General features: G+C 52.9%; 1 protein-coding gene across 13 annotated transcripts in view; it reads left to right on the forward strand.

Annotated features, from left to right (window-relative positions):
- The window catches only part of PC (pyruvate carboxylase), a 241,752-nt gene that overhangs the window by 102,889 nt on the left and 111,167 nt on the right, over nt 1-27,696 (forward strand). For all 13 annotated transcript variants that reach the window (XM_075939025.2, XM_075939017.2, XM_075939019.2 and 10 more), the window contains 5 exons: nt 1,346-1,511; nt 1,975-2,120; nt 5,366-5,483; nt 5,799-5,950; nt 21,960-22,078. In XM_075939025.2, the coding sequence (XP_075795140.1) occupies nt 1,346-1,511; nt 1,975-2,120; nt 5,366-5,483; nt 5,799-5,950; nt 21,960-22,078 (701 nt within the window). The remainder of the gene's footprint in view (nt 1-1,345; nt 1,512-1,974; nt 2,121-5,365; nt 5,484-5,798; nt 5,951-21,959; nt 22,079-27,696) is intronic.

The following is a 27,696-nucleotide window of genomic DNA, read 5'->3' on the forward strand; positions in this document are numbered from 1 at the left end:
CACATTTACCTGGCATTGCTCAGGTCCGGGGAGGAGGGGCTCAGGGCAGGGGGCTGAGGGTGTGATGGGTGCGGGAGTCAGGGTGGGGGGGATGAGGAGAGGGTCAGGACAGAGGAGCGTATGTGTATGTGTCTAAGGGAGGTGTGGCTGAGATTTGTACTAGGGCTGCTTGATTTTCCCGTTCCTGTCCCTGTCAGGGAATGAGGTCAAAGTGCACAGCTCATCTGCCCCTTGAATTCCTCATCCAGAATGAGGAAAACAGCAAACTGTGCACTTACCCCTCGCTCCCTAACAAAGGGGACCAGCCCGCAGAATCCCCATAGGAATCTGGGGTGGAAACTTCAGCTCCCCTTGTCCTCCCTAATGGGCACCTGGAGAGTGGGAGGCTGGAGGCTGAGCAGTCCCAGGCGTAGGCACCCTCAGCCAGCCCCTTTCACCTACCTGGTGTGTGTTTCTCTTTTCTATATGGTTTTCTGAGAAGCAGTCCTATTCTAGACACATCCCATTATCCTGGCACAACCAAACCCTGACGTTGCTTTAAGTTACGGTAAGAGGAAGCTGTATACCGAATTTGGTGGTCCTAGCTTTTATCGTTTAGGAGGAGTTCTTGAACAAACAAACACAGACAGACAAACTCTCGAATCTATAGTCAGTTATTATACAATTGTTATATTGTTATATATTAATTATTAGTAATTAATATAAACAATGTAAAACTTTAGAGTTTACATGTCTACTCAGTGTGTTCAGCCAAGTACTAGGATAAGTAAGTTTGGTCACATTTATGGAAGATAATGCTGCCTGCTTCTTATTTACAATGTCACATGAAAGCGAGAACATGCGCTCACATGGCACTGTTGTAATGTAAAGTGAGCACTGTACACTTTATCGTCTGTGTTGTCATTGAAGTCGATATATTTGAAAATGTAGAAAAATACCCAAGATAGGTATAATAAATGCAAATTGGTATTCTATTATTGTTTAATTAAAACTGTGATTAATCACAACTTTTGTTTTATCTAATGAATTTGTTTCACATTAATTGCTTGAGTTAACTGCTGTGAATTGACAGCCCTGATTATGATTAATATTTACAAAATTAGACTGGATTGGGGCTTGGACTAGGTAGTGTGTACTTGACTCTGGAAAGGAAATGGGGCTTGGTAGGTTACACTGCAGGGAGCTAGGTGCCAGATCTCCTGGGTTCTGCTCCTGCTTCTGCAATCAACTGGCTCTTTGCCATGCTCAGTTTCCCTAATCTTCTGGGCACTTGAAGGCCTGTGGGTTTTAAAGAGGCCACTGAGACATTTCTCTGATGACTCTTCCCTTGTGTCTGCTCCCCTAGGAGAATGAAGTGGATGCTATTCACCCCGGCTATGGCTTCCTGTCAGAGCGCTCAGACTTTGCCCAGGCTTGCAATGAGGCTGGAGTACGCTTCATCGGCCCCAGCCCAGAAGTGGTACGCCAGATGGGTGACAAGGTGGAAGCCCGTGCCATCGCCATTGCTGCAGGTAGGGGGCGCTCTCCCCTCTCAGCCAGTGTTGGCCCCAGTGTGATGCTAGGAGGTGGTGGGCCACAAGGATCAGTATGGGGTGCTCTTCCTTCTAGGCAGGGCTGACCCCTGACTGGAGCTTGGGGCATTGAGCTGTTGGGGGTGCTGCATCCCAGATGGCTCTGCTAGTAACTCACTGTGTAGCCTGGGGCAATCCACTCTCAGTGCGTTTATCACAGTAGTGTCTAGAGTCCCCAATATACTGGAACCCCAGTAGCGGTGGTCACTGCATAGATCCCAATGTTAATCAGGCCCATGTTGTATTGGGTGCTGTGCAGACACAGAGGCAGTCCTGCTCTGAACAGCTCATGCTCTAACTAGACAAAGGGTGAAGGGGAAACTGAGGCACTGAGCGGGGCTGGGATTTGCCCAAGGTCAGTGGCAGAGCTGGGAATGACATGCCTGTGTTTGCTCTCTCCTAGGGGTCCCTGTGGTGCCGGGCACCGACTCCCCAATATCATCTCTCAGTGAGGCCCATGAGTTCTCCAATAAGTATGGCTTCCCCATCATCTTCAAAGCTGCATATGGCGGAGGTGGACGAGGCATGAGGGTCGTGCGCAGCTATGAGGTACCATTCATTGCAGAGGAAAGACACACCCACCCTTAATACCCTTCTGGCGTCCTGGCCGCCTCTTCTGGGGCTGAGTGTCAGTGGCAACTGCAGCTTCTGCTCCTGTAGCTGTAGCAAGTTGGCTGGTTGACTGGCACATTAGTGGCACAAGAGTCTTCTCCTGTGCATCACATGTGGAAACCAACTGTCCAGCTGCAGTGCTGGTTTTGCATGTCCCTGTGCCAGACCCCTGCGCCCAAGAGCCATCTCCCAGGTATCTGCCATCTCTGCACCCCCTTGCCAGAGAGAAGCAACATCTCTTTAATGTTTCTCCTGGAGGTCACTGGGTGGCAAAAACAGAGGCAGTAGCTTACTTTTGAGCAGTGGGTTCCACGCTAAACCTTTCATTGGCAATGGAAGCTGTATACGAGGGATGTTAGATGGCGTGTAGTTGAATAGTCGTGTAACCACATCACATTTTAGCAGTTACACGATTATTTGATAGTCCCCGGAGGTGGGGTTGGAAGCAAGCCCTGTCCGAAGGGAGCTCGGATTCTCTTCCCCCCTCCCCCGCAGAGGCAGCACCATGGAGCTGGTAGGCTGGCTTCCTCCAGCATTAGCTCCTGCCTGCCCCCTCTCACCCCTCCCTGCCTCTGTAGGAGGAGCTGGCATGAACAGAGAATCAGCTTACAAGCCAGTTTCCCACCTGTATCAGCTCCTGCCTGCCCCCACCTCCCTACCCTCCATGCTGCTGCCTCTCTAACAGAGGGGGCAGCTCAGCAGGGGAGGGCAGGCAGAACTGGTGCTTGTGGGGAGACAGCTTAAAGCTGGCTCCCGCCTCCCCCACTTCTAATATAGAGGTAGCAAGAGAGGGTCATGCCTGTAGTCGACAGGATTAACCGATAAGGCCAGGCTTATTGGTTAATTGTGAAGTCCAGAAGTGGTCAACCTGCAGCTCGCAAGCCGCAAGGAAAAAATTGTGGCTCCTGACAGAACCGAGACAAACCTGGAACCACTCAGGTCAGCCGGTCTCACGGCGGGCTGCTCTGAGCCGCATGCGTGCTCACGGCCCGTGCCGTTCTGCTCATGGCCCCCAGTGCACTCTCATATCCCGCACGTGCAGGCCGGGTCGCACTCAGCATCCCAGCCTGCACACGCTAGCAGCCGGCCACTGAGCGCAGGTGGTGGTGGTGGCAGCAGCGCCTCCAGCTCCGGCTCCAGGTGCAGCGGCACCTCCAGCTCCGGCACCTGGGCATAAGGTTGGGGGGAGGGAGGATTGGGTTAGAGCTGGAGGGAGATGCCTGGCTCTGGAGAAGGGAGGGAAGGGAGATTGGGTTGGGAGGGGGGAGCGCATGGCGTCCCAGCATCCTGGCCAGCACACACTCAAAGCCAGCTGCTCAGTGCATGCATGCAGCACCTGGGGAGTAGCGGCAGCAGCAGCAGCTCTGTTCCAAGACCCGGGCATGAGGTTGCGGGGAGGGGGATTGGGTTACAGCGGGGAAGAGAGGTGTCTGGCTCTGTGGAAGGGGAGGGGAGTTGGATTGGGTGGGGAGGGAGGGTGCGCATGGCATCCCAGCCAGCACATGCTCAAAGCCGGCCGTTCAGAGCACACGCCCCAGTGCCTGGGGAAATGCGTGTGGTGGTAGCAGCAGCTCTAGCTCTGGCTCTGGCTCTGGCTCTGGGACCCAGGCATAAGGTTGTGAGGAGGGGCATTGGGTTAGAGCCGGGAGGGAGGCCTGGCTCTGGGGGAGGAGAAGGGGATTGGGTTAGAGTGGGGATAGGGGGCTGGCTCTGGGGGAGGGGAGGGAAAAGGGGGCGAATTGGGTTAGAGGGGCAGGAGGGAGTAGGAATCCTGGTACTGCACGCCAGCTGCAACTTCTCAGGAAGAACATGGCTGTCATGGGGAGCAGAGGAAGAGCATGCGCTTCCTGAGAAGTTGAAGCTGGCATGCAGTCCCGGGACTCCTACACACACACACATCCTGCACAGGCAGGCAGCAGGGGGAAGGGCCAAGCGACAGACCTGGTGTTTCAGGAAGCGCGCCAGCTGTTTATGGGAGGGGAAGGGAGGAGAGGGGAGGGGAAGAGCAGCCGGGATCTCCAGGTACCAGCTGAGCTGTCCTGTCCCCTCCCCCTGGCCAGACCCCCCGCACAAGCACCCACCAGCACCTTGCCCCAGCACTCTGTCCCTTGCCTCCACTAGCACAGTTGGGGACCACATTAGTGAGGCTTGGGGTTTTTTGGAGGGGTTGATCTCAACATTGTCCAGCTTGGAGCCCCGTCCCTGGGATGGTATACCAGCACCTATTTTCTCCCGGCGCGTTTCTTTTTTTTCTCAACAATTTTCCGCCCCAGTACGTGGCTCCTTGAACTCTGTCCACTGCTATTTTGGCTCTCAACGGGTTGGCCATTCCTGATGTAGTCAACTACACATTGACATCCCTACTGTATACAAAGATATGGTAAAAACTTCCTGCTACTCTCAGCACTGCCTGGGCTGCTTTGTCTCAGCTCTCATCCTAAAGCTGAGAAAACCCTGAGGCTGCATGAAGAGTGTACAGCAAGGGTGACGTCTCTGCACTCCCTGGCAGACTAACTCTATTGCACAGCAGAGAAAGAGGTGCCCCTTGCTCCAAAGTGGGAGGTATCAGGGACTGAAGGGACCTTACCTTCAAAGTGGCAGCATGGGTCCTGGACAGTGCTCCTTGTAAGCTAACTGTTTGGGTGACCACCCAAGAGAGATTCAGATGTCATCCCGGCTGATTAGCAGGACACTCATAGTGCCCACAGCCAGCAACATGTGTTTCTACTTGTGGTGCACATTTTTACATGCTTTGGCACACACAACAAAATTTATTCTGCGCTCGGATAGAAAAAATGAGAGGGAACTTTGGTCTTGGAATAGGAGGCAGGATGCCTAGGTTCTCTCCCTGGCTCTGGTGTGGAACTTGGGCAGGCCCCTTTCCTTCTTGGTGCCTCAGTTTCCCCTGCCATCCTGTGTCTTTTTAAACTCTGAGGTTTCAGGTCAGGGATTATTGCAACACAAAGGACAATGGGAGCTTCAAACTCATAATTTTCCAAAGATCACCAGTAATTTGGTGGGAAAACTGGGACTAGAGCCCAGCAGACCTCACTCCCAGCCACCTTACCCCTGCCCACCAGACCTCAGTGCTTTCCCAGAGACTAGAACTCAGGGGTCCCAAGTCCTAGTCAAATGCTAGGCCATGCTGCAGAGTCAATTTTTCACCTATCTGCCCCCTGCAGGAGTTGGAGGAGAATTACACCCGGGCGTTCTCAGAGGCACTAGCTGCTTTTGGGAACGGAGCTCTCTTTGTGGAGAAGTTCGTCGAGAAGCCAAGACACATTGAGGTCCAGATCCTGGGTGAGCCTCAATATCCCTCTGCCTGTCTGATCCAGTCCCAGAGCGGGAGGTGTGGGCGGGGGCTGGGATGGGACACAGGGTTTTTCTCCTCTAGGAGGCACCAGGTGTGTGCCAGTCCCAGGGCAGGGGGAGTGGCTGACTTGGGGGCAGGGAATGGGATGCAGGGCCTTTCCCCATTAGGGCATGCTGGCTCTGATCCAGCCCCAAGGTTGGAGGACATTGGTTGGGTGTTGCCTGCCTCAGGTCTCTTCTACCTGTGACCAACGGTCCCCAGTCAGTGGAAGGGATACAGCATTGACCTTCCCCTCTCTGCAGGGGACAAGTATGGGAATGTGGTGCACCTTTACGAGCGGGACTGCTCCATCCAGAGGCGGCACCAAAAGGTCGTGGAAATTGCCCCGGCGGCTCACCTAGACTCCCAGCTCCGTTCCAAACTCACCAATGATGCCGTCAAACTGGCCAAGCAGGTATGAGCCACCCTGGGTTTCTGGGCTGGGACAGAAGGGCATTGGCACAGCTGTGTGTGTGCGGCGCTCAGAGCTGGGATAACACAAGGCTGTGGATCGGGACAAGGGCAGGGGAGTTGTGGGGTAATTGTTAATTAGGAGCCTTTGAGATGCCAACTGTCTGATATCATGTGTCTCACCACTGGTCCTTTGTGAAGTACAAAATTATTTCCGTTCTGTCTAAACACGATTGCTTTCTTCGGGAGGGGGTGTAATCCCCTATCTAGAGTATCGGTCTGGGATCCAACATTTCTGGGAGGAGTGTGCAGTAAGGTAGTTAGGACAGAAGTGGATGGGTATCAGGACTTTTCCTGGCTCTTTGCGCCTCAGTTTCCCATCACTGTAAGAGCTGAGAATAGAGTCCAGATTCCCAGTCCCGTTGCTCTGACCACTAGACCCCACTCTCCCCCCAGAACCAGGAATAGGTCTGGGGAGCTACCTTGTTATCCACGGTCACATCTCTCTGCACAACTCTCCCCTGGATGCCCATGGGAAGCTCACCATTGGTTACGCTGCTGGCCCTGATCCCACTGCCTGTCGTGCCTCACTGCTTACTTGTACTTGCCCGTCTGTCTCTTGTCTCTTGCCTCATGGTTAGGCTGGAAGCCCCTGGGGGGCAGAAACTCTCTTTCTGCTCTGTGCATCTAGCACACGGGGAGCTTGGGTCATGCGAGGGCTCCTAGGTGCTTCTCCAGACAGACAGACGGGAAACGAGCAGTAACCCAGACCCCAGCTCAATGCCCTTGTCCATTGGACCAGGGTGTCTCGAACTGTTCCCGGCTGACGCTTGCTGGATTCAGGAGCCCATGCTGTGGGTTGGGGCCCTTCCAGGGCCATCCCTAATTGGGTCTGGGACCAGGATAACCCCTCAACTCCATCACAGGCCTTGCCCTGCTCCACCTCTTCCCACCCCTGCCCCATCCCCCAAACGCTCACCCACTCTGCCCTCACCCCACCTCTTCCTGCCCCGACCCCTGCCCCTGCTCTGCCCCTCCTCACTCCCTCTCCACTTCTTTCCCCAAGCCCCCTCCCCCAAGCAACGCAACTCAGGGAATTAGCGGGGGCTGGGCCCATCCCTGCTCTCACCAGCAGCGTCAGGAAGTGGGACGATCTGGCCCCAGCCCACTCCACTTCCCACCATCCCTTCCCTCAAACGGCCTCCCCCTGCAGCAGGAGTTCCTCCCCCACTCACCAGTGGAAGCAGGAAGTGGAGCGACCCGGCTCTCAGGGGAGGAGACTTGGGGGAAGGGGTGGAACCGTCCCCAAACTCACCAGCAGAGCAGAGTGGGCTGGGACTGCCGGTTCGCTCTGCTTCTTCCCCCTGCTGCCACCGCTGAGTGCAGGGGTGGGTCTGACCCCTGCTGCTGGCCCTGGGTCCCTCACTAATCTCCCCAAAGCACGGTACCCGCACAAGGATGACTTTGGACCCATCTGTCCATCTCTGTTACCCGCTTTTGGTAGGAGAGTCATTTGCAGGTGCCCTGGTGATGGAGTAGCTGAATCTGAGATGCACAGAGAATGATGGATCTTGACAGAGCCAGGGCCTGCTGTGTGTCTTAATTAGCTGGCATTCATTCCCAGAACACCTGATCTCCTTGTGGGGACTTGATGGCTCTGTTTGTCAGCCTGATTGCATCCTGTGTATCGCTGGTGCATGGTCAGGAATCCACTCCACTAGTTAGGTGTTTTATGGTCACTTCCAGAGCAGTGCTTCTCAAACTTTAACAGCCCAAGGGCTCCAATTTTGATTTCAGATTTTTCACAGATCCCCAAAACTCCCCACCCCACCTCAGCCCCAGGCCCTGCCCCCACTCCACAGCTTTCCTCAAGGCCCCACCCCAGCCCCACCTCTTCCCATACCCACTCCACACTCAGTGCAGACCCTGACAGGGATAGGGGTCATTGTTGGGCTGAGTGCTGCACGGACACTGACATCGGGGCCCAGAGTGCCCAGCATTGTACAGACACTGAGTGACAGCACCTGCCCCAAAGAGCTACTGTCCCAAGAGTAAAATAAAGAGGTGAGACTGAGGACCGCAGTGGGGCTGGGAGTAGCCCAATGTCAGGGGGACTCTACATGCTACCATAATGCATATGATAACACTACAGCTCAGATTTCCTCTTGCGGGGGGGAAGAGTAGGGACGGACATAAAAACGTACAGCCACTGGCTCGGCTGCATAGGAACACACCTCTTGAATCCTTGTGTGCTGAGTACCCCATTGGGACGCTCCTCCTCTCTGCAGTTTAGTAAATCACCACTGCAGCTCAGAGCCAGGCTGCCTGCAGCGGGGAACTGGGGTAATGGAATTTGTCAGCGGCCTCTGCTGCTGCCCCCTACAGAGCAGTGTGCTCTCCGCGTGTGTGCGTGTGTGGGAGATGTTGCCCCCTGCTGTAGATTTTCAGAGTCCCTGCTTCCCACACTTGAGTCCCCACCATGTAGGTAGGGCCTTGTATTCTGTGTTCCTAGACGTATACATTTACATTTAGCCGTATGCAGATACACATTGTGTGCTTGTGTCTGGCTGACGAGCGATCCAGATCACTCTGTGTCTGTGACCTGCATTCTTTGTTTTTGATCACTCCCCCAATTTTTGTGTCATCTCCAGGTTTACCAGTGATGCTTTTGCTTTCTTTCAGGTTATTAATAAAAATGTTAACAAGCACAGGGCCAAGAACTAATCCCTATGGCACTCCACGAGAAACATCCTGTTTGATGAGGATTCCCTGTTTACAATGACATTTTGAGACCAAGCAGTTAGCGAGCGATTAATCCATTTAATGTGGGCCGTGTTCATTTTATATGTTCTAGTTTTTTAATCAAAACATTGTGCGGTACCAGTCAAATGCCTTCCACAAGGTTAAGCATATAACACCAAGATTCTTACCTTTATTAAAAAACTTGTAATTTCATCGTCAGATGATATCATTAGTTTGACAGGATCTGGTTTTGATAAACCCCTGTTGACTGGCATTAATTACATCTCCGTCTTTTAATTCTTTATTAATCAGCTGCTCCATTATCTTGCCCCGGATCAATGTCAGACTGACAGGCCTATAATTATCTGGGTCATCCCATTTACCCTTCTTATATATTGGCACAACATTAGCTTTCTTCCAGCAGCCTGGAACTTCCCCAGTGTTCCAAGACTTATTGAAAATCAACATTAATGGTCCAGTGAGCACCTCAGGCAGTTTCTGTTGAAATCTTTTGGCATTTTGTCAAAAAACTATAAAGAGAAAGTGTGAAGGCCTGGAGCAGGGCCCATGACGCGAGGCTGTGTACAAACTCTCAACAAAATCCAGACGCATCAGTCTGGTGAACAGGAGATGCCAGGTGTTTGTCACGATGCAGTAGGACAGTTAAAGTAGTCATGGTCCCGTCTCGCCCAGTTGCTCAAAAAAAATGTGTGCAGGACAGTTTTCCTTTGGAAAATACAGCTTAGCTAAATCAACAGGTTTTGCAGGAAGCTGTCAGTGCCAGCAAAATATTAAGACGGATTCAAAACGTTATCATTTTGATAGTTTAGAGCATTTGGTTTATACTAATACAACAAGCCCCAGCTCCTCACTAGGGCTTTTAATCCCTTGATCTCAAAGCATTTTCCAAAAGAGGCCAGTAGCATTATCTCCATGTTACGGATGGGAAAACTGAGGCATGGGGGAGACATGACCTATCCAGAATCACTCAGCAGTATGCTATCAGAGCTGGGAATAGAACCTACAAGTCCTGAGCAACTAGATCAGCGGTGCGCAACCCGTGGGTCGGCTGTGTTCCTGGGGGGTCGCAATGCTGTGCCGGTGCCATTTTGTTTTTCCAGCTCAGCACTCGATGTACGCACGGCGGGAGTGGGGGGGAGTGGCAGGGGAGCGGACCGTCACTTTAAAAATTAAAGGGACCGCAACAAAAATTATCCCAGCTTTTTTTTCCTCAACAAAAATGGAAATTCTGGTTCCCGAAAAATTCCAGGTCACCTCTAGTGGTGACACGTACTCAGCTGTGGTAGAATCTGGCTGGTAGAACTGTGTGCAGAAAGTCTGGGGGTCAGGACTGCTGGCTTTAGTCTCATCTCTGGGAGAGGAGTGAGGACTAATGATTAGAGTGGGAGGTGGGGCCTCAGAGTCAGGACTCGAGTTCTATCCTTAGCTTTGCTGTGTTTTTGGGAATAGGGGCTGTCAGTCAGATTTAGAAAAAGCCCAGGAATCCAGCGCTGGGAGAGGTGATTTGTGCTGATGCGGTAGAGCATTGTGACAGTCGGCTCGGAGTGGTGACATTAGCAGCTGTTGTCTAACTGTGTCCCTTCCCCCTCTGTGCTGGGTCTCCATTGTGTCTCTGTGAAGTGAGTAATTACCAGACTTCCTAACGAACTCAATACACCTCCCATGCACTGTGGGCGTGACAAGTTGGGGCAGCAGCTGTTGAAATAGATGCCCCCAGTATGAAACATTCCACTTCCAGGACTCCTGTGTTCTATTTCTGGCTCTTGGAAGGCAATCGGATCTAGTAGGGCTGGGCTCTGTCCCAGCTTTGGTGGTTGAAGGAGTCTCATGGGTGGAGTAGGGGTGATTGGGAGTCAGGAATCCTGACTCCCAGTCCCGAGTACGGTGTAATTGCTAGAGCAGAGGGGTGAGAGTCAGGACTTCTGGGTCTGATTCCCAAGTTTGGAAGGTGCAAGGGCTGATCCGTGTCCTCTTTGTGATTTTCAATCCCGCCACATGACTTTGAAGGCAGACAGCTGTGAAATGTGCCGCGGGAGCATCAGTATAAGCCTCGCTCCTGAATTGCCAGTGCTACCTCCTCCTCTTATTATGAAAAGACAAAGCCAGCGGCAGAGCTGCTGATGGGTTTAATTGTCTCCCCCTCCAGACGCCTGCTCTTTGTTGGCCTCTGGACCTGCACAAGACTCCTTGGCAACCTTGTGGCAACCAATCCGTGATGCACTTTAAGCCAGGAGTTTGGGGGAAGGGAGGGACAAGGAGGAGTCAGGACTATTTCCCAGCCCAGATGGTGAAGGGGAGTGGGGTCTAGTGGACAGAGCAGTGAGCTTGGCAATCAGTACTTCTGGGGATCTATTCCCAGCCCAGATGGTGAAGGGGAGTGGGGTCTAGTGGACAGAGCAGTGAGCTTGGCAATCAGTACTTCTGGGGATCTATTCCCAGCCCAGATGGTGAAGGGGAGTGGGGTCTAGTGGACAAAAACATAAAAGAGCAGATTTTCTGGATGCGATACAGAATAACATAATAGCAGGACCCTGCATTGCTGCCTCTGATACAGTGGCAGGGGGCCAGAGCACACGGGCTGCCGGCCCTGCCCCCAGGGACTACCGAATAGTCAACTAACCGATAAGAATTCATGAGGTTACTCAACTATTCAGTTAAGTGATATTTAACATCCCTACTATGTGCGGCACCCAGAACATTCTGTTATTCTGTATCTCATCCAGATCCCGAGTGTCACTTCCTCTTTGCATTCTCCCCTCACCCAGCTAATTGGAGTCAGCAGCAAATGCCCCCTGTGGGCCACTGGAGCTTGCAAGCCTCCAGACATGTGCCCCCACTCCCACCCTGGCAAGGTGTAGCTGCTCTCTGGGTGCCTCCTGCCTCCCTAGTGCAGATGCAGTCGCCCTGCAGGACACCTGGCACTAGGGGGCAGCGTTCGCCCAGCAGATGCGCACAGGCTGTGGGTTCCATGCATCTCTGCTATGGAATGATGCATCTGAGCTACATCCAAAGCCCTGCTGGGTTATTTTCCTTCAGGGACAATGAATCGTAAGCGACAGGATAAAATAACAGGCCACGGATCTTGACTTACAATTTGAGGCTCCAGCTCTGTAACCGAGCTCCTGGTTATCAGGGCCCTGACGAACTAACAGAAGCTCTTGGAACACGGTGGATTGAGGTTGCCAAGTGCACTAAAGACACCTGCCAGTAATGGGCTCGGCACAGACCCTGTGGGTGATCAGGGGCCCCGCTGTGCCAGGTGCTGCACAGATCCTGAGCGAGATGGGGAGTCCTGTGGGCCAGATCCAGCCTGCCTAACAGTTTGATCTGGCCTGCAGACTGCATCTTGTTGCTTTCTATTTATATCCTGCTGCCCAGGCACTGAATTTCCAGGTGGTGGCTCAGGCAGCAGGATCCTATTTAAATGGCTCACGGTCGTGGTGCTACCTGGCAGGGGCTGGAATAGCAAACCTTTTAAATAGCCGCCGCAACCCCAGGTGGCTGCCAGGCAATGCAGTAGAAGCAAGGCTGGGAACCGCCAGCCCTTAACTGTGTTTTTAATTCAAAGCCTCCAGCCCCAGAGAAATAGCGGGAGGCCAGTCCTCAGCTCCGCTCATTCTGGGGGTAGAGCCAGCATGAGCCACATAGCAAGTTCATTAAGTGTCCCCCCATGAAAATTATTGCCCACCTCTGGGCTGGGCACTGCAGACACATGGGTCAAGACCAGGGCCCCCATTGTTCTGGGTGCCGCACATAGTAGGGATGTTAAATATCGCTTAATTGAATAGTTGATTAACCTCAAGAATTCTTATCGGTTAGTTGACTATTCGGTAGTCCCTGGGGGCAGGGCCAGCAGCCAGTGTGCTCTGGCCCTACTCCCGAGGGGGCCCCTGCCACTGTATCAGAGGCAGCAATGCAGGGTACCATGCGGGAGCTAGTCTGCAAGGGGAACCAGTTTAAAAACCAGCTCCCCTTGCGGACTGGCTGCCTATCACCCTGTGCTGCTGCCTCTGATAAAAAGGCAGCAGCATGCGGTGGCAGCTGCCCCTGTCCAGGTGGGATATGAGATCCTGGACCTTGCATAATCTGGAACTGAGCCGGGCTGCATTCCCGCCTGGTTCCTAATACACTTTAAATGCAGAGCCACAGCGGGGATAGGTCCCAAGCCAGGACTGAGCCGGTCTGCTGGCCAGCCTGCTAAAAAATGAACTGGCAGGGGGAAGGGGGAAACACGTGCAGTCTATAGCATTAACCTATAAGCTTTTGCTTATCGGTTAATCAGTTAACCAACTATACTATTACATCCCTAGCACATAGCAGGACAGTGACCAGGTGTAGCAAAATGGAGGCTACAAGGGCCACCACTGTGCCTAGCCCAGCACAGTTACATCTCACATGGGGCCTCTGAATTACACCAGACAGAGCGTTGAGCAGCCCCTGGCCTGTGTGGCGTCCTCGCCCTGGGCACAGAGCATACTTGCAATAATTGGCTGAGAATTGACTTTCCTGGCTAATGGGTGCTTCTTTGCAGCTTGATTAAAGCCCCGAGACAAATGGCTGCTCACCCTGATTCCCCTTTGCTTTCAGACTCCTTCCCGATGAGCGCTCTGCAAACAGGCTCCTATTTATTCCTTCTCCCGTTCAGCTTATCAGCCAGTTCCTTCCAGTTCAGCCTCCTCCCCCTGGGTAGTCAGTGAGAAGGGTTTCAATTTCCTTCCAAGGGGCTTGACCCAGGGCAATGGGAAAGTGGGAAATAGAACCGTGGGGTACTGCTTCCCCCATTCATTTAGCCTGGGTACCTCTACACTGCAAGCTTCTTTTGGAATAAGTTTCCTGGAAGAGATCTTCTGGAAAAGCTTATTTCGAAATAGAGCGTCCACACGACAGGGAAGCCTCAAAATTAGTCCAAGGAAGGCTCCCTAATGTGGACATGCTATCTTGACTTAGAGCCCCAGGAGGCACTGGGGAGGAATAACTTTAGAATGGCCCCGGGGAGGAGCTATTTTGACATAGCAGCAGTGGAGTGTCCACACACACCCTCTTCTGAAAAAGCTTTTTCAGGAACGGGCTTATTCCTCGTGGAATGAGATTTACTGCTGTCGGGAAAAGCCCTCTGTTGTTTTGACTCTCTGTCGAAATAACGCAATTGCAGTACGGACACTAGTATTATTTTTCTGGAATAACAGCTGTTATACCGGAAAACGGTGCAGTGTAGTCGCACCCCGGCTACGTCTACACTGGCCCCTTTTCCGTAAGGGGCATGTAAATTTCACCTATCGTCGTAGGGAAATCCGCGGGGGATTTAAATATCCCCCGCGGCATTTAAATAAAAATGGCCGCCGCTTTTTTCCGGCTTTTAAAAAAGCCGGAAAAGAGCGTCTAGACTGGCCCCGATCCTCCGGAAAAAGCGCCCTTTTCCGGAGGGTCTTATTCTTACTTTGAAGTAAGAATAAGACCCTCCGGAAAAGGGCGCTTTTTCCGGAGGATCGGGGCCAGTCTAGACGCTCTTTTCCGGCTTCTTTAAAAGCCGGAAAAAAGCGGCGGCCATTTTTATTTAAATGCCGCGGGGGATATTTAAATCCCCCGCGGATTTCCCTACGACGATAGGTGAAATTTACATGCCCCTTCCGGAAAAGGGGCCAGTGTAGACGTAGCCCCTCTGTCTAGATTGTGTCTCCATTGTGCCTGAATCCATGGCCCGTCTTTCCAAGAGAGGAAGCATGGCTCAGTGGTTAGATTACTAGCCTGTGACCGAGGAAGTGGTTCAGTTCCCTGCTCTGCCGTCGACTCCCTGGGCCACTTGCTTTGTCTGGGGCTCTGTTTCCCCATTTGTAACACTGGGATAATAGCACTGCTCTTCCATCCGCCTTAGGCAGGGATGATCCGTGTCATATCAGCACAATGGGGGCCCTGAACATGGGGCTCCTGATGCAGAGCCAGGCTGGGAACAGTGTCGAAAGGGCTACATTTGCATCATGAGCCAGTTCAGCCCAGCACTTTGGCAGTATCTGCAGAGCAGCAGGTTCAGTGGGGGATTCCTCTGGAAAGAGGCATCAGAGGGAGCAGATGAGACGCCAGCTACAGAGCTGCGCCATTGATCACTCTCCTTTTCGTTCCCAAATCCCCTTCAAACGCCAGCTGCTTTCACATCTCCTTGGCTCCATTGCTCAGGCACTTCAGCTGTGCTTAACATCTTGCTGCAGGCCAGCACATCTACCATACCCTATTTAGGATGCAGATCTGGGTGCTCTGTGCAAATAAGGCAATGCCCTGATTTGCATATTTGAATATACATCACCTCCTTTGGATACATCTCTCCCCCAGCCCTCTTGGCAGATCCCCCCCCCCCCCCCCCCCGTCTCCTTTTCCCTCTCAGTTTCTTACCTGAAATAATAGGGATTTCTGGGAGCAGGTCCCCTGAATCCTAAGGCTCTGGGTCTGATCCAGGCACGTGCAATACAGGGATGGTTGTCCCACTAGTTGGATCTGCACAAGGTCTCAGGCACAAGGGCTTCTGGGAGTGCAACCCAGCATTTGTGGGGCTGCTGCAAACTGAGGTGTCATGCGTGGCCTCATGTGCCCCACCACAGGCAGTAAAGGACCAACTTTGCAAAGGCCTTACCTCTCTTCCTGCAAATCCAGTATTAGTGGGTAATGGACGCTGCCAGGGGCCCTGACGGAGATCCCGTTGTGCCAGCTGCCACACAGACCCGGACTGTCTTGGTGGGTGCCACGTGGACCTGGAGTGTGAGTGGGGCCCCACTAGGCTAGGTACCACACCCCTTGAGTGACAGTCCCTGGCCTGCAGAGCCACAGTGTAAAGAGAGTATGGAAGCAGAAGTGGAGGTAAAGGGGCTTGTCCAGGATCACCCAGTAAGTTTGGTGGCATAGGTGAAATTGAATCCAGGCTCCTAGCTACCCCTCCGTCCCCCCACCCCCACTGCTCTAACCACTATACTGTACTACCCCCAGAAGTGGCGCTAGGACCCAGTGGTTCTGACTGCCAGCCTGGCAAGCCTATCTAGTGTCTATTATGCATGTTGCTACCAGGTATCTTTTCTCCAGCTGCTGATTTGCAGGAAGCTCCAGCCTTGCTGATCCCGCTCTTAAACCCACTCAATCGCCTCGTAATGTGCTTTCATTTAATGATCAAAATGATATTTGATTAGGCTGCCTGCTCTACATTTTTTCTTAAATAGATAATTAAGAGATTATTTCCTCTCAAGTTTGTTATCAGGTAATTTAAACTGCAGGAAACACAGATGCATTTCCATTTGGAGCCGCTCTTTATAGGACTCAGCAGATGATTGGGGTGTTGCTCATCTTTCGGGATGGGGTGGAGATGCCAAATCATGATGCTAGTTTAAAATATATGGGAGTAAGACACTGCTGCTGTTTGTGGTAAGAGCACAGGGCTAGGCCTCAAGACTTCTGGGTTTTATTCCCAGCTGTAGGTGGAGAGTGGGGAGCAGCAGTCATTAGAGCAACAGATGTGGAAATCAGGACTCTTGGGTTATAGTCTCCCTCTTCTCCCAGAGCCTCCTTTTCTATCATTACCCGTCTCTATCCCCTCCCAAAACTGGGCCTAGAGCTCAGAAGTCCAGAATCTCACCACAGAAAAGAGGGCAGAGAGAAAACAAAGGCACGGAGTCGGGAAGGAACTTTCCCAAGGTTGCACAGTAGGTCAGTGGCAGAGCAACAGTAGAAGCTGGCTTCTAGACCAATGCTTGCATCACTAGCCCAATGTCTTTCTTAGCCAGGAACTCCAGTGAGGCATGAGCCACGTTCATGTGGGGCTCTCCCTTTCCCAGATGCTTCCTCTCTGATCGTCAGCCCCAGCAGGGGTAGGAAGAGCTCCTCAGTCTCATGCGAGCCAGTGCCAGCAAGGAGCAGATTCTGATGTCTCTTTACCTTGCTTTTCTGTTGCCGGTGGTGGGAGTTGGGTGGGCAGCGCGGTGCAGTAAGAACAGATAGCTCGGCTCAACCCCCAAGTGTCAGTAGGTGGCGCTGGCGCTCAGGTACAAGCACTTGGGAAATAACCGCACAGTGAGGGGATGCGATTCCAGTGTTCGGGCTTGGAGGAGGCAGGTTGTGGAGTGTGGTCATAAACCAGACACTGCACTAACTGAATGGAAGGACCCAGTGTCCTCACCCAGCCATCTGCCCTGGCACAAGGACATGGAACTTTGCCCCTCCCACAACATAAGCCCCACCTCCTCTAGGGTATGTTTACACTACCACCATAGTTCGAACTAGGGTGGTAATGTAGGCAACCGGAGTTGCAAATGAAGCCCAGGATTTGAATTTCCCGGGCTTCATTTGCATAAAGCCGGGCGCTGCCATTTTTAAATGTCCGCTAGTGCGGACTCCGTGCCGCGCGGCTACACCCCAAGAGAGCAGACATACCCCAAGACATACCCCAAGAGAGCAGAGTGAGATGTTGTTATAATAGATTTCTAGTATGGCCCAGAGGCCCTGATGGAGAGAGGAGTCCCCTTTGGGCCAGGAGCTGCACAGACCCTGACTGAGATGGGGCCTCCCACAGACACAGTGAAAGACTCTGCCCCCCAAGAGTTTCCAGTCTAAATAACAATGGGTGGGCAGATAAACTGAGGCACACAGAGGGACAGGGACTTGCAGCAAGTAAGTAAGTTGCAGAACTGGAAGTACAACCCAGGTGTCCTGACTGCCACCCTTGCTTACTCTAGTCCACCAGACCCACTCCCCTCCCGTTAGCCGAGAACAGAGCCCAGAAGTCCTGCTTGCCAGTCATGCTGCCTTGTTAAAGGGGGAAAATATCATTGCTGTCCAGGCCTCTTAACATTCAGGAGCTCTGAACAGTTAAAACATCTTTAATGAGCTCCATGCTTCATTATCCTCTTTATGGCTGTCTGGCGCCCGCTCCCCCTGCCCTGCAAAGAATGAAATGTACAGTTAATCTATATTCTCTGGTCTGTGTTTAATTCCTACTCTTCCACTGACACCCTCCCGGTTGCTCCATTCAAGGATTTTCCTCCATCCTCAGCTTCCCATGAATTCCCAGTCTCCACAGCTTGCGGGCTCCGTGTTTAATTAGCAGGCGTGGGTTGGATCAGCGATGCTCTGTCTGATGTCCTAGTGCTGCTGCAGAGAGAAGGCCCCGTCCTGTCACTCTAGCTCAAGGTCACCCTCAGGGCTGTGATGCGGCCAGGCAGATTTTGTATCTGTAATTCAGCATCTGGGTCTTAAATAGGCCGGGGAATGGAAGAAACAGAACTTGGGGGCCTGACTCCCAGCCTTGGCCCCTGCACTTACCGCTAGACTCCCCTTGTCCCCAGAGCTGGCAACAGAACCCAGGTGTCCTGGCTCTCACTCTAGCATGGTGACCACTCCACCCTTGTTTTCCAAGCACTGTGTCAGTGTTCGCCACCACAGTGCAGCATCTGCTCAGCGGGACACAGAGATGCTGGCTCCTCATGTTCCTTTCTTCTGTGCTGCTGCTGGCGGCTGCTCTGCCTTCAGCGCTGGGCTCCTGGCCAACAGCCACACTCTCCAGCTGCCCAGCTCTGAGAGCAGGGCCACCACCAGCAGCAGCGCAGAAGTAAGGTTTGCAGTATTGTAACACCCCCCCCCCCCCCCCCCGCCATAACCTTGCGACTCCCCAGCAACTGGGTTGAGCATTGGCCTGCTAAACCCAGGGTTGTGAGTTCAATCCTTGTGGAGGCCATTTAGGGATCTGGGGCAAAAATTTGTCAGGGATGGTTCTTGGCAGGGGACTGGACTCGATGACCTTTCAAGGTTCCTTCCAGTGCTAGGAGATAGGCAATCTCCATTATTTCTATTTATTTAAACTCCCTTTTAGGTCAGGATCCTACTATTACAACACTGTGAAATTTCACGCTTGAATAGCTGAGATCATGAAACATACAATTTTGAAAATCCTACGACTGTGAAATGAACCAGAATGGCCTGTGAATTTGGTAGGGCCCTGCTCAGGAAGGAGCAGTCTGCACCTGCCATCTGGCACCCTGCACCTCAACTGACACAGGGTTCTCTCTCCTGCCCTTCAGTGAGATTCAGCCTCTACACCTAGTGCTGGGGGTGGGGTTCTTGATACTGCAGTCTGAGGATTACCCACCGGCCATTAGGGATCAGGGGAGCTTATGCTGGACACCTGGGTCCCCTGGAATCTCCTGTCCTGCTGCTGCTCATGTGGAGGACACAGCCTGGGACCTTTTCCCAGCCTCTGCTGGGGGAGATGCCCTTATCATGGGGCCTGAGTTCCATCCTCAGCTCTGTGAGGCAGTGGAGTAAACGGAGTATGAATGGCTGCTGGCTGTTCATACTGTGCACTCTTCAGGGAGAGTCTGTGCAGCAGCTGGCACAGTGGAGCCCCGATCCCATATGGGTTTGTGCAGCACCTGGCACAGTGGAGCCCCGATCTCATTCAGGCTTGTGCAGCACCTGGCACAGTGGAGCCCCGATCCCATTTGGGTTTGTGCAGCAGCTGGCACAGTGGAGCCCCGATCTCATTCAGGCTTGTGCAGCACCTGGCACAACGGGGTCCCTGATCTCAGCCAGCAATGGAGGTTTCAGTTAGGCATTACCATAACGCGTCAGGAGGGCCCCAAAGAACGTGGTACACCCTTCCCAGGGCATTGTCAGTGGCAGCCTCAGCCTGTTCCTCGCTCCGTGGCAGTGGCCGCGTTCCCCGGAGAACACCATGTTTATTTCTGATTGAAGAGGGAAGGGAGGAGGACTCTGCAGCGGTGCTTATTGCCAGGCTGAAATTACCCACTTATCCCAGGGCCCTTGGCTGAGCGCTCTGCTTCCATTACGGCTAGTTAATATCTATCCTGCAAGGAACCGTTCATTCAGAGAGGCAGGCCTGCTAACTTAGCCTCCGTGCTGCTGGAGAAGCCTTTGTAACCTTACGTGGGTAGAGAGGTTAGCCGATCCCACTGTGGCTTAATGGCTGGAGCTCTGTGCTGGCAGGGAAGAGACCTGAGTGCTAATCCTGCCTCCCCTGAGGTGCTGATTCCCCTCCCAGGCTTAGACTGCAGGCTCTCTGGGCCAGGGAGCTCTTCTCGCAGGCCGACTCACAGCCTCCACTGGAACAGTCAGCGTAACGAAGGGTTGTGAGGCAGGATTGGCAGCACCCCTGGGCACAGGCTGTGCAGTAGCGGCACGGCTGCGCAGCTCCCTCCCATCCATCCGGATGGCGTGCGGTGGAAGTGTCTCCTTTTGAGCTCCTGCTGCGAGCCCCTCTCCTGGTTCCGAAGGGGGCTCTGGTAGCGTGCCTGCCACTTGAATGCCCTTCCAGCGGCAGCTAGTTACGTGCCAGTGCTCCAGACTTCCCCTGTTACATATTTTGCCCTGTCCCCCGACATCCCTGGATTTAACAGAGCGTACCTTTGTCTGCACATCGCCTGCTGGGATGGAGGACGCAGCAGCTGGCAGAGAAAGTGCTGCAGTTGCTGCAGTCACTCTAGACGCCAGTGCTAAGGGGGAGAGTGACAGAGAGAGAAATTGTGTTTCCTCCCATCCCCCTCTGTTTACACAGCAACATGAGCCCCTGTCCTGGGCCTGCCTGGCTGTGGTCAGGCCACAGGGATTCCGAGCTGTCCCTGGCAGCAGCCGGGAATCTCCAAGCACCTGGGGTCCCTGGCAGATGCAGGGAAAGAACCGGTTCTTGCAAGTGGCTTGGGTTGAGTTCAGCAGCTGGCTCTCTGCAGGGCGCCGTACGGGAAAGGGAAGCTGAGCTGAGGCAAGGCTGAGAGGCCCAGGAACTGGCAGATTGGTGGGGAACAGGGAGTGTGGGGAATGGCTTGGGGATGGAAAGGCTCCCAAGCCTGTGTCCTAAAGAAGGCCTGGGCCACTGGGCAGAGGGTGGGGAGGGGGGACTCAGCAAGGGGGCCAGGTGGGGGTATCAAGGAAGGAGGGAGAGATTGGGGCAGAATCTGTTGCCTCTGGTTTCACTGCAGCAAACACATCCCAGATGCCCAGTGTTTGGCTCGCTGGGGTAGCTGAGTGGATATCAGAAGTGATGCTGCCATCTACTCCACGTCTGCTCCCACCTCCAACCCTGATCAGAGCAACTGGCCCGTCTAGCACGGCATCCCATCCTCCTGCCTGTGATCAGCCCCGTGACCCATCTAGCTTGGTAGCCCTTACAGACCTGCTGTGGCTGTATCCTCTCCCCAGCAGGGACCAAGTCTCACTGCAAGAAATGCCCTTGGACAATGAATGGACAATGTCAGCAGGAAAGCTGCTCCCAAGTATTGGGCTGGGGGTCAAGACACATCTGTCTTCTAATCCCAGCTCTGCTATTGGCCTTTCCCCTCTGCACCCCAGTTCTCCAGCCCACTGTTTAGACCCTCAGCTCTTTGGAGCAGGGAGCATATCTCTGGGCAGTGCCCAGCCCCCCACTCTGTCCCTCTGGGTCATGGCGTGGAGGTTGGGTGGTGGCCCCAATTCCCAGATGAGTTAATATGACCAGCTCAAGCTTTTCCTCCTGCCCCAGACTCTGCTCAGCTGTTCCCTGGCAGGCTGCTGTGTATGAATGTTACATTACGGCTAATCACGCCAGCTACATTAGTGTCACCTCCCGGCATCTGAAACCTCCCTGCGCAGCATCTTGTGGAGTCGAGTGCTTTGGTTGGGAGGGCTGGGATTTAATTAAGAGCCGTATCCGAACGATGCCTGATTGCACTCAACCAGGATTCAGCTGCGAGCCAGCCAGGCCGCCCTGAGAAGGTGTCACGTGCTAACTGCCAGGGACAGAACGAGGCCACAACACCGCTGACCCGTCTGCTCGCTTGCCCCTGCAGTGCCCTTCCTCACCCGCCTCCTGGGCATGGGATCCTCAGCACCATCAGCCTCACTTGGTTGATCGGGATGTTGCCACTTACATCCCCGGGGGCAATTCCCATCTCCCATCAGAACCCAGGAATTCTAGCTTCCAGCCCTCCTCTGCCCACTAGACCCCAGTCCCCGCACAGAGCCAGAGTCCTTACTTTCAACCTCCTCCACTCCGACTCTAACTCCTAGACTCCACTCCCCTTCCAGCATCAGAAATGGTTCTCTGGGGCCCAGAGTCCCAGTCACCCTGCTGTAACTGCTAGACCCACTCCCCTTCCAGAGTCAAGAATAGCACACGGCAGCCTTGTCTCCCAGGCCTGTGCGCTAAGCCAGACCACGGCAGCTCTGTCTGCTGCTAAGGGACACAGCTGGAATGCTCAGACCCTCACGGACCCCTCCTGTCCTTGCAGGTGGGCTATGAAAATGCCGGCACGGTGGAGTTCCTGGTAGATAAGCATGGCAAACACTACTTCATTGAAGTGAATTCCCGGCTTCAAGTGGAGCACACGGTGACAGAAGAGATCACAGAGTAAGTGACGCCTCTTGCTCCCCTGTCTGCAGCGGTGGGGCACCTGCCTAGGCATCTAAACGGGGATAAGAAGTAGGAAGGTGGTATTAGCTCTGTATATGGCACCAGTCAAATGGACTGTCTAGTGGAGAACCATCATCAAGTGGGGATATTTCGAGTAGAGGTACATGGGGATCTGACAGGTAGACACTGAATTGTGCATTGTTAGGGGCCAGAGGGAACATCTAAGAGACAATTATGGGTCACTTCCTTTCTTTTGGAGTGATCACCTCAGGCTCGCTGCAGACTCAGGCAGAGTTGCTGCTTTGGTTTATGTGCCTGTCACATTTGGAAGGTTTGTCTGGGACCATAAGCCAGGCTGACTACTTTTTTTTATAACAGAAGCTGTGACTCTGTGGCATAACTCCGGGAAGGTCACTCTGGCCTTCCTCTCTCAGGTCTGCAGCAGGAATATTTTGAACACTGTGACCTATCTATGCAGCAGCTTGCAGTCAGGGCCAAGACCCCTCTCCTGCCCCACACAGCTGAGGAGTCTTGCAAATAAATAGGACAAAAAAAGTGGGCTATATACGAGCTTGGTAGTCAGATGACAGATGTGAAGGGGTGCTGGTCAGTGTTTTCTCTATTTTCCCCCATCTGTGAGTGGAATAAATTTTGTTATGTGCATCAATAGATGTGCACCACCATTAGAAACACATGCTGCCAGCTATGAGCGCCGCAGGTGCTCTGCTAATCAGCTGAACAGCATTTGACTCTCCCCTGGGTGGCTGCTTAAGCCCTCAGCTTACAGGGAACACTGGTGCCGGGGCACCTGGCAAAAGCAGAGGAACATGGGCTGTGCCAAGCATGGAGGCATGGCCCAGCCTGTGGGAGAGGGAATGAAAGGAGGCAGTGGCGTAGTGAGAGGGGACTGGGGGCGCCACGCTAGGGGAGCACCAATTTAGCTGCCAAAAGTTGTGGTGGTGTTTGCTTTTTTATGATGATTTCCTATTTTGTATGTATTCCAACAGTCGACTGTGAAAAGGTGTCAGCAAAACCTTCAAAAAGTGAACAGGATGATAGTTATGTTATACTGCAAATGTCGAGGTTACACTGCATGTGTTTTAGCTCGAATGGCGGCAGGAATATGCTCCACCCAATCACCTCAGTTCGCGTGCATTTGGAAGTAATCCAAAAAAAGTGAACAATGTAAATTTTGGTAGCTAAATTGGCGCCTCCCTAGCGTGGTGCCCGGGGGGCAACTCCCCCCCCCCCTTGCTATGCCACTAGGAGGAGAAGGGAGGGGGTGGCAGGGTGTGAGAAGGTGGTGTGTGGTGGGATGGGGAAGGAGGTGTCTTGAATCCAAATGCTGCTTGCTTCCCTATCTCAGACCCATGTGCCCATCTAGCTCGGCCTCCCATCCTGCTACCCCAGATCAGAGTAATGGGCCCAGCTAGCCACGTATGCCCCAGCACTTCTCTTTTCCTTTGGTGCAGGGCGCTTGTTGGTCTGCGTTTGGGCAGCACCTGGCACCGTGGGTCCCGGCTCATGCCCTAGGTATAACGTAAGCCACACTTCATCAGAGGAAATGCTGGGTAGGCTAGAGTAGCCCTGAGCTGTGGCTCATAGCCCGGTGTAATACGCGCCGGAGAGCTGAGTATCTGCAGAGCTGAGACCATATCTGGTTGCTGTGGTATGAGAAGGCAGCTCCGCAGGGCATTGAATGGTGGATGTTGCATTTGCTGTTAGCTGCAGACCTAGCCTTTGAGCTGACCTCACCGCATGCACCTCCCCGGAGCTGGGGCATGTTTTCACACCCAGCTTACGACACAGCACTCTAGAGGAGCAGTAGGAACTAGGAATGTAAAATCCCAATGAATCAATTAAATGATTAACCTACTAAACAGAGTTGGTTACCCTAACATTTAACCGGTTAACCAACTAAGCAGGGTTGGGGCTGCTTCTGCTGCTGCTGGCAGGCTCCCATTCTCAGTGCTGGCTGTGATCAGAACTGGTTAACTGGTACCTGGTAAGCATCATGCAGTAAGGGTGATGCTTACCGGGTAACTGGTTAACCGGTTACCAGTTCACATCCTGAGTGGGAACCCATGAACGGTGCTGAGAGGGGAAGAAGGAAATCCTTCCCCCCGGCTTGGTTGGGTTTTAGCAGAACTGCCACCACCAACATCGGAGGCTCTCGGGCGTTCCACATTCTCATGTCAGATCATCTTGAAAATCATCAGGTTGGTGTAGAAAAAAATCAGAAATCCACTGAAATAGCATCATGTTGACTTTAAAAAGCACCAACATTGGCTTAAACAATATGCGCTTATTCTTTAAAATTATGAAATTTCTCCCTATCTGGGAGGGTTAGAAAATTACTTCAAAAAAGGAAAAAAATGAGTTTCTCACATATTCACGACTCCAGGAGCTGTGCTTTACGGAAAGCACTAAATATCGGGAGACTCAACACTGTGGGTGCCTGAGTCATGCTATGTGCTGAAATTGTGATTCCCTGATGAATTATTGTTTCTATAGAAGGTTTGCCCACGTTTGATTTGAATGTTTAATTTTTTATATTGACAGATAATAGTGATGTTTATTTTAAAGCTTTGTACAATTTGTATCGATTTAAATGTTCACAGCTGCAGCAAATTCTGGGGGGTGTCAAAGAATGGGGAGAGAGAGGGTGATTACTGAGTGACAGTAGATGTTGAGATTCAAAAAGTTAACGTTTTACAGCCATTAAAACACATCGTATCTCCAAATACACAAAGTAAATCCCCAGAAATCACCCTGGAGTGCATTTCCAAGCAGCATTTTTCTTGCATTGCCCATCTGTGCGTTTTGGCTATTGCAACAGGAAGTGTTTTTGCATCGGTGTGTGTGATAAAACCACCAACATTTACTGATGACAGATCTCAGCCTTTCAAGCCTATTTAGATGATGGTAGCAATCGGAAGGTCCAAATGAGACACATACACCCTGTTGTGCTTGTGCTGTACACGCTCCCCTGACTATAGCTGGGGCCCAGAACACTGCACAAGTGATTGCTCCAAACCTGTACATAAATAACGGATGCTAAATCACTCCAGCGTGGAAGTAGGATGGCCCAGTGGTTAGGACACGTGCTGAGGACTTGAGAGACTACGGTTCACTCCCTGCTTTACTCCAGACACGGACATGTCACCCAGCCTCTGGGTGCCTCATTTGACCTATTGTATAACAGAGCTCTCTGCTCTGCCCTGCCCTTTTGGGCTAATACATCACTGCTCGGGAGGCACTCAGACAGTGTAGCGTGTAAGTGCCAGCAATGGACCCCACCAGATCTGAGACCAGCTGCATGGTTATGGAAACCGCCTCCCCCTACCCCTCCCACTCAGGTGCTGCCTAATTCTCTGCCAGTCAGCACACACTCTGCTGGTGCCACACCACAGCTTACAGGCAGCTCAGAGCTTCACAGCCAAGAAGCGGGATTCTCACACTGTATTTCCTCCTTAATTTGCCAGTAGGGCCTGATCCTGCAGGTGTGCTCTGAGCATGCTCAGGATCAGGCCCTGTGCAAAGGAAAGCATGTGTGTAAGTCTGGGCCAGGAATGTACCTGGGCTGTGAGAGATGCAGGTTTGAATTCCAACTCTGCCTGAGCCCAAGCAAGGACTCAGCTGCAACTTTCTACAGCCCTGGGCAGAGCTCTGAATGCTGAGCTCTTGGCCTTTTGAGACTTGCCCTGTGAAAGGGTAGTCCTGTCTCGGACAGCTAACTCCAGGAGAGGGTTCGCAGGTGAGGTGCTGAGTCCTGCCCTTTCCCTCTGCATTTTACTCCTGCCGAGCTGAGCTGGCTCCCTGCACAACTGCTGGCTTCTGAGCCTCCTTTCCTTCCTTGACTCCTTACTCGGACCCAAGAGTTCCACTGGGCAGCAACCCAGCAGCCCTTAGTGTAGGCGCTGCAGCCTGACACTCTGTGAATCTAGCCCTCCTCTTGCTCCAGGGTTTGTGACGGAGCAGGGGCTTGAACCCAAGTCACCCTGAACTGCTGCACCCGTGAAATGGGTGAAAATGAGGCCAGGATAATTTGTGGCCTCCTGGGTGGTGAATGTAGCTCCAGGTGACTCAGGCTGAACAGCCACTGAGTGCAGCAGCCTGTCTCCGCCGGTGCCCAGCACTAGATGGCATGTGTTAGACACACACCAGATACTGGACTTAATTCAGGGGGAGCTGGAAGAAATGGAATGGCCTGGGATAGACAGCAGGCCAGACCAATGCTCGGAGGTACCTTCCGACCTTACAATCTGTGGATCTGTACTTCACAGGAGTGCGCTTCCAAGCCTTTTTCCAACTTTGGGTTTCTTGGGAAGCCGGGCTCATTTGAGCAAGGTGCATTTTCCTGCAGCTGGAGGCCAGGTTGTGTGTTCTGGGACAAGAAATATCAGCTGCACCTACTGGGGGTGGGTGTGGGGGTGTGGGCAGGGCTGTGTCTGGGGCTCTGGAAAGGAGTCAGATCCTGGTGAAAACCAGCTGTGAGCTCCCAGTGGGAATGGGGGCCAAGAGGAAATGCAGTTTGGGGTGGATCCAGGGGCAGCACTGAGTAGGAGCAGGGACGGGGCCTCATGGCACCAGTGACTGGGATGCAGCATTGCAGAGAAAGAAGCATAAGAGGGATCAGAGGGCTGGAAAACTCTGAGACTTCTTAGCTATTTCTGCTGAATAAAACAAGGCTGGCTGGCCTACGAAGCTCCCTGTTACAGTCTCATAGACCTGGGGAGGGTGGCAGCTCTGGACTGCAGCTGTGGGGAGTGGCTCGAACACTCTGCCCATTTTGGAAGGGCTGGATGCTACTGCCAGTTGGCTGGTCCAAGTCATCGCTCCTTCCTGGTCTCAGCATCTCTTTGTCGCACAGTGGTAACGGCAGCTCATCTCACTCTTAGGGAGGGATCCCATATGTCTCCCACCCCAGAGTACCCTGCATCTCAGCCCCTGGCGAGAAGTCCTGTACAATGCACGGAGCACGGCCATGTCTAGCAAGTTTATTGGCAAAGCCAAGCGCAGTAATGAATGTGAAGTTGTTATCAATTAGCTGGCAATTGGAGATTAGGAATGGGTAAGGGGGGTGCTGTGTGTTTCCAGGGGCATTAGCAATGCCATAAATCCTTGTCAGCACTGGACATATGCAACCAATTACAAAAATTAGCACTAATTAGTGGGACAGAGCCTCTGGCTTCACAGTTTCCCCAAGCAGCAGTCTGCTCCCAGGGAAGCTCTAGCCAGACCATGTGTTCTGCTGACAGCTTGCAGGCGTTCTTGGCTGCAGAGGGGCCAATGTGTGCCTGCGGGGAGGGAGGAGGCTCTGCTTTCGGAGGGTTTTCTCTCCCCAGGCTGTCTGGCCTCAGGGCTCTCCCGGAGATAGGTACACACAGGGTATACAGATCATGGTCAGGGAGGTTTCCCAACTAGGACACTGCTCCACTGTTTGCCAAACTAATCTTAGTTTGTGTTAGTGTCCTACAGCGCCCCCTGTTGAGAGAGCTGGCACTGGGTTAGCCAGCAGCTCCCCCACAGCCACTGCTGCCTTGCTACCTTCAGCGCCCCCTGGTGGGCCTGGAGTAGCTGGACACTCCCTCCACAGCCAGGCCAGCACTGGA

Source organism: Pelodiscus sinensis, chromosome 11 (genome assembly GCF_052426305.1).
Source record: "Pelodiscus sinensis isolate ZL-2025 chromosome 11, ASM5242630v1, whole genome shotgun sequence".
NCBI classification, from domain to species: domain Eukaryota; kingdom Metazoa; phylum Chordata; order Testudines; family Trionychidae; genus Pelodiscus; species Pelodiscus sinensis.